The 12,253-nt window shown below is 46.1% G+C and overlaps 1 protein-coding gene across 2 annotated transcripts in view; it reads left to right on the top strand.

Moving 5' to 3' along the window:
- Window positions 1-28: 28 nt before the first annotated feature.
- DIXDC1 (DIX domain containing 1) overlaps window positions 29-12,253 on the top strand; it is a 96,479-nt gene continuing 84,254 nt past the window's right edge. The window contains exons 1-2 of one of the 2 annotated variants that reach the window (XM_030794714.1): window positions 29-268; window positions 2,707-2,799. In XM_030794714.1, coding sequence (XP_030650574.1) covers window positions 2,743-2,799 — 57 coding nt within the window. In that variant the 5' untranslated portion in view covers window positions 29-268; window positions 2,707-2,742. Of the gene's footprint in view, window positions 269-2,706; window positions 2,800-10,366; window positions 10,759-12,253 lie in introns of those variants that run through there. The other variant, XM_003253137.4, reaches the window with a different exon arrangement.

Below are 12,253 nucleotides of genomic sequence, written 5' to 3'. Positions count from 1 at the left end.
CCTGGGAGGCGGATCCGGAACGGCAGTCGGGGGATCTGGGTCCAGCGGGCGCGGTCAGGGCCTGCGGGAGGCGGGATCCGGCGGGCCGGAGGCGGGACCAAGGCCGGCAGGGGCTGGCTCGGGCTGGCTGGAGGCGGGCGGGGCCTGGGGCCGGCCTTCGCATCACCATGGCAGCGGGAATGCCGCGGCAAAGCCAGAGCACTGGCAAGCCGAGTCCAGGAGGGCTGGGGACAGAGATGCTGAACCAGACGGACCCATCATTTAAGAGGTAGGTGCTGAAAGGTGGCGGGTAACAAAAATATTACCCAAGTTGATCATCCACATCGAAACTGGGGACAGGCGGAGGTGGAGAGGATGAAGTGGGTAGGAGGAGGCTAAATTTCAAAGACCAAACCCGCTCTCAGCCTTGTACATTCTTAGCGTGCAGTTTCCTGCTTCAGACTTTCAGAGCTTGGAGAGGAGGGGTAACGCACTCCCCTTTCTCAGTCTGTTCTCCGTTCTCCCCATATACCGCTGCTTCTCTGCTGGTCCCTAAGAGGGATGATTGAAGACTAGTAGAGTACTGAAAATGAAATTGTAGCACACGCACACACAAAAGTTGGCAATAATAGTATCAGCTGGGCGTGGTGGCTCACACCTGTAATCCCAGCACTTTGGGAGGCTGAGGCGGGCGGATCACCTGAGGTCCTGAATTCGAGACCAGCGTGGCCAACATGGTGAAACCCCGTCTCTACTAAAAATACAAAAATTAGCCAGGCATGGTGGCACGGGCCTGTAATCCCAGCTACTCAGGAGACTGAGGCAAGAGAATCGCTTGAACCCGAGGCGGAGGTTGCAGTAAGCCGAGATCTCGCCACTGCACTCCAGCCTGGGGGACAGAGCAAGACTCCATCTCAAAAAAAAAAAAAAAAAAAAAAAAAAAGTATTAGCCCCATAAAGTGTGAGAATTTAAAGCACTTGCGACAATTACATAGTTTGTAGTCAAATGTTGGCTGCCATTATAACATTACCATTATCGCTTTTTCCCAGCCCGTTGTTTGGGAAAGACTCAATGCAGGCAGATTCAGAAAAGGTGGGTTGGAGGACTGACCCCACCACTAATTGGTAGAGAAACTCTGTATCCTATTTTCTATATATTAAATGAAGGCGGCCAGGCGCGGTGGCTCACGCCTGTAATCCCAGCACTTTGGGAGGCTGAGGCGGGTGGATCACCTGAGGTCAGGAGTTCGAGACCACCCTGGCCAAAAATGCGAAACCCTGTCTCTACTAAAAATACAAAAATTAATGGCCATACCACCCTGAACACGCCCGATCTCATTTGATCTTGGAAGCTAAGCAGGGTCGGGCTGGGATAGTACTGGCCGGGTGTGGTGGCTCATGCCTATAATCCTGACACTTTGGGAGGCCGAGGTGGGTGGATCATCTGAGGTCAGGAGCTCGAGACCAGCATGCCTAACATGGCAAAACCCCGTATCTACTAAAAATACAAAAAATTAGCCAGGCGTGGTGGCTGGCACCTGTAATCCCAGCTACTCTGGAGGCTGAGGCAGGAGAATGGCTTGAACCCGAGAGGCGGAGGCTGCAGTGAGCTGAGATTGAGTCACTGCACTCCAGCCTGGGCAGGAAAGCGAGACTGCATCTCAAAAAAGGAAAAAAAAAAAAAAAAAAAAAAAAAGAGGGTAAAAACATTAACCCTGTTTTCAAAGATTATTTACTGCAAAGGTCAAATAAGATGATGTAGATGATAGTACTTCATAAGCTTAAAGTGCTATGTACAAATTTCTGCCTTAGAATTAAACATGCCAGGCCAGGCGCGGTGGCTCACGCCTGTAATCCTAGCACTTTAGGAGGCCACCCGAGGTCAGGAGTTGGAGACCAGCCTGGCCAACATGGTGAAACCCCATCTCTACTAAAAAAATACCAAAAATTAGCCAGGCCGTGGTGGCACGTGTCTGTAGTTCCAGCTACTCGGGAGGCTGAGGCAGGAGAATCGCTTGAACCTGGGAGGCGGAGGTTGCAGTGAGCCGAGCTCGTGCCACTGCACTCCAGCCTGGGCGACAGAGCAAGACTCTGTCTCAAAAAAAAAAAAAAAAAAAGAATTACACATATTGTCTCTCTGGGTTAAAACTCAGTTTCTGAGGATAGAGGGAAGTAAATGCCAGTAGCAGAGCTTCCAGTATTTCTCCTGATTATCTTCAGAATACTTCCTGTGGTCCTTGACTGATATAGGAAGAAAGGAAAATGTATTGTTGCTTGACTAACGATAGGGGAGTATTACTCTTCACTTTATTAGTATTAATACCTAAGCAACTAGGTTTAAAAATGCCACTGGGTTAGCTGGGTGTGGTGCTGCACACCTGTGGTCCTAGATACTTGGGAGGCTGAGGTGGGAGGATCGCTTGAACCCAGGAGTTAAAGGCTGCAGTGAGTTATGACAGCGCCAGTGCACTCCAGCCTGAGTGCCAGAGCGAGACCTTATCTCTAAAAAAAAAAAAGTAAATTTTAAAATGCCACTGGGATAGCCCTGTTGTGCTTGTAATATCTTCAGCTGGACTTCCTGCTAACTAAGGTCCTATTTCTGATACTTCAAGATGACTTAAGTTGGTAGGTTTTGGGGAGGGGTCTGGCCCCAACTCGGGTAGTTTAGCTTTAAATTTTTTTTTCCTGGACTGTTATTTTGTACATTTCTTATTCTTCCTGTTTTAGGTGGCCCTGACTCCTGTCTTCTAGGGACTCTTGAAGATGTGGACCCAAGTGGTTATGAGATTCAGTAACTCCTTGCTGCCAACAGAGCCTTCTGTAAGTTTTTGGTGTACTGTTATGAAAAGCGTGATGATGTTACTGGAATTTCAATACAGTTCTACTTCTGGGGATTTCTCCATCAGGACTCAGATCCTGGAACAGAATTTTAATATATTTGTCTTTTTTTTTGCTTTTCCTTCTTGTGGAAATTCTATTAATAGCTCTCTTGGACCTCGATTCATCTTTTTCTGGAATTAATAAAAGGAGGCAGGGGTTGAGAAATTCTAGCAATTAATCAGAATATATGCATTTTAAAAAGATTTAAAGTTTATTATAGCAATAATGTATGTTAATCACAGAGCATTGGAAAAATATTGCAAACTATGATTTTAAAAAATGCAAACCATAATTCTCCCACCCAGAAGCACACTGTTAATATTCTAGAAAATATTCTTGCAGTCTTTTTTTCTATATATACATATATATATAGTGAGCGATCTCAGCTCACTGCAACCTCCGCCTCCCGGGTTCAAGCAATTCTCCTGCCTCAGCCTTTGAGTAGCTGGGACTACAGGCACATGTTATCACACCCAGCTAATTTTTTGTATTTTTAGTAGAGATGGGGTTTCACTGTGTTAGTATATTTTTAACATGAGATCATATGCTGCACAAACTTTTTAACTTGCTTTGTTTCACTTAACGTTAACATAAAATTGTTAAAATGTTTGTTTTAATGTGGGCACGTTTGGTAAACATTATAATGGCTGTAATTTTCTTAACCACTTCTCTGTTGTTGGACTTTTAGGTTCCCTCACCCCTGCCCCCCACATTGTAAATAATTAATTTCCTTATTTAGGACTATGTCAGGCCAGGTGAGGTAGTGGCTCATGCCTGTAATCCCAGGACTTTGGGAGGCTGATGCCAGGATTGCTTGAGGCCAGGAGTTCAAGACCAGCCTGAGCAACATAGTGAGACCCTCTTTTCTTTCTTTTTTCTCTTTTCTTTTTTTTTTTTTTTGAGATGGAGTTTCATTCTTTTTGCCCAGGCTGGAGTTCAGTGGCACCATCTTGGCCCACTGCAACCTCTGCCACCCGGGTTCAAGCGATTTTTCTGCCTCAGCCTTCCAAGCAGCTGGGATTACAGGTGCCCACCACCACACCCAGCTAATTCCTGTATTTTTAGTAGAGACGGGGTTTCACCGTGTTGATCAGGCTGGTCTCGAACTCCTGACCTCAAATGATCTACCTGCCTCGGCCTCCCAAAATGCTGGGATTACAGGCATGAGCCATCGTGCCTGGCTGAGACCCCCCTTTCTACAAAAAATTCAAAAATTTGCTGGGTGTGGTGGCATGTACCTGTAGTCCCAACTACTCGGGAGGCTGAATGAGGTGGGAGGATTGCTTGAGCCTGGGAGGTCGAGGCTGCAGTGAGCTGTGATTGTGCCTCTGCACTCTAGCCTGGGCAATAGAGTGAGACACTGTCTCTTTTTTTAAAGACTTATGTCAGGCCAGGTGCGGTGGCTCACACCTGTAATCCCAGCACTTCAGGAGGCTGAGGGGGGTGGATCACCTGAGGTCTGAGACCAGCCTGGCCAACATAGTGAAACCCCATCTTTACTAAAAAAACAAAAATTAGCTGGATGTGGTGGTGGGCACCTGTAATCCCAGCTGCTCGGGAGGCTGAGGCAGGAGAATCAGTTGAACCCGGGAGGCAGAAGTTGCAGTGAGCTGAGATCGTGCCAATGCACTCCAGCCTGGGTGACAGAGTGAGACTCCGTCTCAAAATAAATAAATAAATAAATAATTTAAAAAAGACTACGTCAAAGACTGTCAACATTTAAAATAATAAATTACCTCGTAAAAGAATTGTGGCATCAGATTTTGTATATATCTTTCAGAAGGCAGCTGGACATCAGTTAGGAGTTAGGTCCTTGATAGAAATCAGGCTACCTGTTGCAATGAGACCTTGAATCTTGCAGAAAGATGGATTTGATGTTAGTGTAATTACTGATGTGGAGCTCTGACACCTGATCAGCTGATAGCCCAGAGGCATAGGGATGCATTTTCAGTGCAGTCATAGAGAAACTCAAGTGTCACTTCCAAAATATCCACCAGATGTCGCTAGTCTTAATATAATACCCACAGGCTAGCTGGCAGATAATTTTTTTTTTTTTTTTTAGACAGAGTCTCACTCTGTTCCCAAGCTGGAGTGCAGTGGCACGATCTGAGCTCACTGCAACCTCTGCCTCCCGGGTTTGAGTGATTTTCCCACCTCAGCCTCCAGAGCAGCTGGGACTACAACCATGGGACACCACGCCTGGCTAATTTTTTTTATTTTTTATTTTGGTAGAGATGGGGTTTCACCTTGTTGGCCAGGCTGGTCTCTAACTCCTGACTTCAAGTGATCCTCCTGCCTCGGCCTCTCAAAGTGTTGGGATTACAGGCGTGAGCCACCACGCCTGGCCACTGGCAGATAACTTTTGAAATGTGAATTTTAAAACTTCATGTGAAGAAAGAAAAAAAATCCATGACCCAGGAATAGGTTAAAAAAATCATGTAGAAAATTAGCCGGGCGTGGTGGCGGGCGCCTGTAGTCCCAGCTACTTGGGAGGCTGAGGCAGGAGAATGGCGTGAACCCAGGAGGCGGAGCTTGCGGTGAGCCGAGATCGCGCCACTGCACTCCAGCTTGGGCGACAGAAGCGAGACTCTGTCTCAAAAAAAAAAAAAAAAAAAAAAATCATGTAGAATATTTTCACATATCTGCTTTGGTGTGGTTTATATTAAGTACTAGCATCTGGTGATTACTTTGGCGACATCCTACTCTAGTCTTTCACCATTCTGTCTTTTTCCCTTCTTCTGCCCACTCAGTCTGTCACATTCACCATGTATACTCTTTTTTTTTTTTTTTTTTTTTTTTGAGGCGGAGTCTCGCTGTCGCCCAGGCTGGAGTGCAGTGGCGCGACCTCGGCTTACTGCAAGCTCCGCCTCCCGGGTTCACGCCATTCTCCTGCCTCAGTCTCCCGAGTAGCTGGGACTACAGGCGCCCGCCACCGCGCCCGGCTAATTTTTTGTATTTTTAGTAGAGACGGGGTTTCACCGTGTTAGCCAGGATGGTCTCGATCTCCTGACCTCGTGATCCGCCCGTCTCGGCCTCCCAAAGTGCTGGGATTACAGGCGTGAGCCACTGCGCCTGGCCTACTCTTTCCTCACATACTAGCTATTGGATTCTCAGTTTTACTAGTCTTCCTTTTACTATTCTTTCCTCCAGTCTTGTTTCTTGCCCCGTGTGTTATGTGTATATTTATGTGTAACTGTCAGTTATTCAAGTTTTTGCTAAAAGAATAAGACCTGGCATATAATGACTTATAAGAGGTGCTCAGCATCTATTTAGTGGATGTTTAATGAAACAATGTATGAATGAATGAGAGGAAAATACAGGATACTAAAAATTATTTATATTTGGCTTGAGAATACAGTAAAAGATTCACATTCCTAAATTACCTATAAGTAAGTGCTAAATGACACAGTATAGAACATGCTAGACCGTTTAGTGCTTTTTTTTTTTGGTTTTTTTTTTTTTTTTTTGAGACGGAGTTTCGCTCTTGTTGCCCAGGCTGGCGTGCAATGGTATGATCTCGGCTCACCGCAACCTCCACCTCCCAGGTTCAAGCGATTCTTCTGCCTCAGCCTCCAGAGTAGCTGGGATTACAGACATGCGCCACCACGCTCGGCTAATTTTGTATTTTTAGTAGAGAAGCGGTTTCTCCGTGTTGCTCAGGCTGGTCTCAGACTCCTGACCTCAGGTGATCCGCCCACCTTCCGCCTTGGCCTTCCAAAGTACTGGGATTACAGGCGTGAGCCACCGCTCCCGGACTATTTTTTTTTTTTTTTTTTTTTTTTGAGGCAGTGTCTCACTCTTGCCCAGGCTGAAGTGGAGTGGTGCAGTCACGGCTTACTGCAGCCTCAACTTCCCGGGCTCAAGTGATCCTCCCACCTCAGCCTCCTGAGTAGCTGGGACCATGGGCACATACCACCATGAGTGGCTAATTTTTGTATTTTTTGCATTAATTTTGTAATTTTTTTGTGCCACTGCATTCTAGCTTGGGCAGCAGAGTGAGATCTTGTCTCGTCTCTCTCTCTCTCTAAAAAAAAAAAAAAAAAAAAAAAAAAAAAGACATTATTCCGAGGGTCATTTAAAGTATTTTTATTGACAATTGTAATTATTTGTTTATTCAAACTGCCTTTCTGTTTCTTTATAGTCATGAATTATTGCCCATAATAGTTGTGTTAAATTTTATATAGATTTGAATTTCACACTTCTTATTTTTACACAGAGAGAAGTCACAGGCAATATTTTCACCAAATGATGGTTTTGTTTTAAGGCTCAAAGTCTTACTTAGGCTAACATCTTACTCTATTTATTAACAGAAGTGATTAATGTTTCCTCCACTGGCTCATTCATTCCTTCAAGTAAAAATAGATTTATATTTTTGTAATGTAATCTTGTATTCTTATGTAATGTAATGTTGCATTCTTCATATGAAAGTATTGCATAATGGTTAAGAACCTGGACTTTGGCTTTACTATTTAGTAGCTATTGAGTCTGTGACAAATTACTTCTCCAAACCTCTCTTTCTTTATATGTAAAAATCCTACCGTTTATGGTAATTGTGACAGTCAAATGAGCTAATACTAAGTGCTGAGTACAGGGTTTGGCACATAGTATAAGCTCAATTTTGCTATTATTACTGTTATATATAGATATTTGGGTAGCTTTTAGTTTGTGGGGGAAGTGTCTGCCATTATTGCCAAAATAATGCAGGACTGAGGAAGCCAGGTATAAGTTCAGAAATCAGGCGGCATGGCAGAGATATGCAGAAAGCAGTTTGCTGGGTTTCTTTGCCTCTGCTTCCAGGCAGAGTGAATGACAGCCCTGCAGCAGCGGAAGTGGTTCCAGCTACCCAGATGGCTTGCAGTTTTCCCACATACAAACACTATGGGATGCCTGATCATTGTCCCAGTTATTCCTAGTTCTTGTAGCTAGCCCTCATACTCTCCCAGCTCTTATGCTGATATTACAACATGGTGGGATCGGGAGGATGGAAGGAATACTAAATGTTAGTGTTGTTTGGAGCTAAAGCTCAGTTCTTCACCTGAGCCACTTTGTAAGGCCAACTAAGATAACTGTGGTGAACATCTCTTCTGAGCAAAAAAAAATGGACATTATATGGTCCGACAGGAATTTCGTGCTTTTTCCAAATGTGAGAGGCAGACTGTATGTAAAATAGTATAATTTTTGGAATGCATCTTAATAGTCATATGGGGACAATAGAACAAATATTTTGAAATTGTACTATTTAAATCAAAATTAGATGCCATTAAAATTTTAGTTCCACAGTTGCATTAGCTGTAGTTCAAGTGCTCAGTAGCCACATGTGTGGCCAACTATGTTGTACAGCATAGATATAGAACATTTCCATCTTCACAGAGAGTCCTAGTGAACACCATTGTTCTAGAATATGTGGTTCGTATAGTTACAGACTTTTAGGGAATAGTGCAATATTGGACCATATGCGTTATAATACATTTTTAAAAATCAGTTCACTACAATTCTCTCTTAATTCCTCCAGCATGCTGTGATGGCCAGACCTCAGAGCCCTCTGGTTCAGATCTTAGTTTCCATACTGACTTGCTGAGTGACTGTGAGCACCTCTCCTAGCCTTGGTTGCTTTTTCTATGATATAAGGGAGTTGGGCCAAGTAAGGAAGTTGGGCCAAAATGTTTTGGAGCTTTAAAATTCAGTGATTTCATAAGTCTTTTTCCAGAAACACTGAGCTCACAGATCCTACTTTGATCAAAGACTTGTTTGAGAAATGCTGACCTCTGGCATAGATAACTGTCAGCAGGATCTCCCTGTGATGTCTCAATATTTTCTGCTCTGTGTACAAAGCATGAGGGGCTCTCAACCAATCAGGATCCTCTACCCAGGGATCCACCAACTAGGTACTTTTGTTTTGCATCATTATGCATGTAGATGTGTTGCATGCAAGTCTGTGCTGTTGGAAATTTCATGCTTCTCTTTATAAAGGAACTTGTTGAATTGACATGGGTTAGTGACTCTCAGGGGGTGTTACACCATGAAGTGCGGTAGTGCCAAAGGGAGTTCTTGGCAGTTAAATTCCTCAGCTAGATTATGAAGGACAGTGGTCTTCGGACTTGTGGGCTGCTCAGGTTTAGAATGATTTGGTGTCTTAGCTTTTCCCCAGCATTAGCCAGAATTGAACCCACTACATTCAACCAGCAGCTGCCGCTCAACGCCTGTGCTGGTCCTCTGCCCCCTGCCTGTTGTGGTCAGGGAGATGTGTTCTTTTTCAGAAACATCTTTGTGTTTAGCAGCTTTAGACATTCAGACAAGATATTGCTAGCCTGGCTGCTCTTGGTAAGGATTTTCTTCTTCTCTAAGGACCTGAAGAGGTCATTAGGTTGAATAAGAGCCATTACTGACTTTTCTTGCTAAGGTACTAATCAAGATTTGAGGAGGAATCTGGGCCTTCCAGAAAATCATAAGTGTAGACTCCTAGATCCTTGAGCTGCCTGTCACTGACTGGCTGCGTCCTTGGACAAGGCCCTGACCTTCTCTGAGCCCTAATGCTCTGTAAACCCTTCCTCTCCATCTGGGATCACGAGGTGGAATGTAAAATGAATGTTTTTTCAGCTTCGAGTTTTCCTATAGAAACAAGAGTTTGCACTGAGTTGCAAATGACTAGTATTCCTAAAAATAAATAATCAAGGCTATGACTTGAATAGCTAGAAACAGCCTAGAATAGCTTTCTGTTTCACTTGAGGAAGCTTTTTACCTAACTCTTTCAAATGCACCAGGACATTTTTGCAGTCTTTATTTTAATTAAAACCCATTTATTTTAAAACACATTAAAATATGGGTTATATATTTTAGCAGTTATTTTATAAAGAATGAAATAGGAAAATTTTGGAAAAGCCTTGGTCATGCCTGATGTTTCTGTTGTGATCCTGTGTGATGTTTAGCACTGTTCTATTGAATGTGTTCTGATACCATCAATAACTAAAGTTCTTTTTATCCTCTTTCCCCCCTTTCTTCCTCTACTCCTTCTCTTTCTTATTTCTTTCCCTTTTGCTTCCTCTTCTTTAGCTTGACCTCACTGTCCAGGGCCCATGTGGAAAAAGGTTGCTGTTTTCGGTTAGTCTGGGGGAAAATCCTATGACTCACTCCCTTTCCCACCCACCTTCTGGTGGGCCGTTTGTGGCCTTAAGTTAGCAGTGCGTGTGTGCGTGTGTTGCGCACCCTCCCCGCGGGCACACCCGCCTGCAAGCCTGGTGTGTGTGCGCGCGCGCGCAGCTGCAAGCGCATGCATACGCCAGCCGGGCCGCCTGTTTGTCAACGTGTGTGTGTGTGTGTGTGTGTGTGTGTGTGTGTGTGTATGCACGCAGCGCGCACATAGAGCAGCACGTTTGCCTAAAAGCCGTGTGTGTGTGTGTGTGTGTGTGTGTGTGTGTGTGTGTGTGTGTGTAGTGCACGCACACACGCCCGTGCTGCGGCCCGGGGCCGGTGGGGGGGGGTGGTGTGCGCGGGCGTGCAGGCGTGCAGCGCGCGCCCTCGCCAGCCCGCCTGCCGGTGGGGCTTTCCCTCAGGAAAGCGGGGCTGGGGGCAGCCCAGCAGCGCCTCTCCACCTAGTGCGCGCCCAGTTGTTTCCATAGGAACCGCGACCGCGCCTGGCCCCTCCAGCGGAGGCCCCGGTGCGAGCATGCCCAGTGCAAGCCGCTAGTTTGGCTCCAGTCTAGGTTTCCAGTAAGTGGCATGCGGGACTCCGGAGGGATCCCAATGAGCTGAGCCGAGAGCCTTTGTGTGCAGAGGGAGGAGGAGGAGGCGGCGGCGGCCGCCGGGCTACAGACCCCGCCCGGGGAGCCCCCAGCAAGAACAATGCTAGCCTGCCTGACCCGAGGGAACTTACTGGACGTCCTGCAGGAGGGCTTCAATGAGGTAACTGTCCTGCTCCTCCCACTCCTTAGCTCCCCTTCCCCAGCGTCTCCCGCCCAGTCTCCGGAAGGGGTCCTCCTCCTCCCCCATCCTCTGGGGACCCCAGAGCAAATCGCCCCCAGAACCCCAAAGGGGCTAAGGTGGTACTTACGGTGCAGATGGGTGAACCAGGAGAAATCAGAAGGGCCGCCTGCCCACAGCTAAGCTGGGCCATGACCTTCCCTGGTAGCTTACCTGAGCCCAAGAGGACAGGACCACAAATTCAGAAATCACCTCCTTCCAGAAGAGGGGTCTCCATCCTCCCTAGAGCTTCTCTCGCCAAGGAAATCCTCAGGGAATCCCTGGATATTTGGCAAAAGTGCTCATCTATATCAGGAGCTAACCAGCGGAGCCAAGGGAGGGTGGAGTGGTACTGCATTGGTAGAAAGTTTGAGAGGGCAGGGGACTGTAGATGGTCCATGTGAAGTGCCCTCTTCATGTCTGAATCTCTTTCTGAGTCCGGGGCAGTAGATTTCTCTGCAATCAAGGACATGGTTGTCTGAGAGGAGCTACTGAGCGAGAGGGGACCTGGGTCCTGGGCCCAATCCCAGGGAGCCAGCGCGTGCACCCGTCCACGTGAGAGCAGAAGAACGGGGCCTCAATCTGACAGGCAAGATGGGCTAGGGCCGGCAAGGGGTCCTCACTTGTTTCTCTTACAATTCTATTTATTGCATTTGCTTTTCTTGTGACCCAGGAAATTCTGGTTTGGGATGCTTTCCCCTCAAGATTTGCTCCATACGTCTTCCACTGCAGCTAAGCTCTACTCCTGTGGGTTGTCTTAGCCCAGCATCCAGGGAAACCTAGGCTGTTAGTTGTGCCTTTCTTCATTTCTGTCTCCCTCCTTTTCCTTCCATCTCTCTCTTCTCTCTGTGACTCTCTGAAATTTAAGATTTTTAAAATCAGTTTTTACTCAACATATGAATACATTGTCTTCTTAAATATGAGCATTATAGGCAAGACTGAAGTGCCTTTGGTTCCCCCCACCCATTCCAGCCTTTTCCCCAGAAATAACCATTCTCATGAATTCGTGTATAAGATTTTATTTCTCCAGCTGCACTGCAGACTCCTTCCCTAATTCCTGTTTCTAATTAAGAAGCTCTGCAGCCTGACCTGCCACAGATTCCTCCCCCGTTCTGGCCCCCGTGCCCTAGCATTGTTCCTAACAGAGGAAAACTGCAGGAATGCTGTCCCAACCTAACCGAGTTGGAATTTTCCTTTGGCCAAGTGGTGTCACAACCTTCACTGAAGGGCAGAGCTTGCATCCTGTCTGCACTGCAGGGCACCTCATCTTTGCATCATTCCTGTCTGAACACATGTAAGGGGATTGTTAACAAAGAGCTATAGTCTAAGAGTTGAAATACAGAAGAAACAGGAAGCCTACCTCTGAGTGATTCCAATATTCTGGTTCCTCTTTTCTCACTCTCTGCTTTTGGGCTGCTCCTGGTCTTTAGCTGCGTAA

This window comes from Nomascus leucogenys, chromosome 15 (assembly GCF_006542625.1).
Source record: "Nomascus leucogenys isolate Asia chromosome 15, Asia_NLE_v1, whole genome shotgun sequence".
In the NCBI taxonomy this organism is placed as follows: Eukaryota; Metazoa; Chordata; class Mammalia; order Primates; family Hylobatidae; genus Nomascus; species Nomascus leucogenys.
This window is presented reverse-complemented; position numbering and strand designations above follow the sequence as displayed.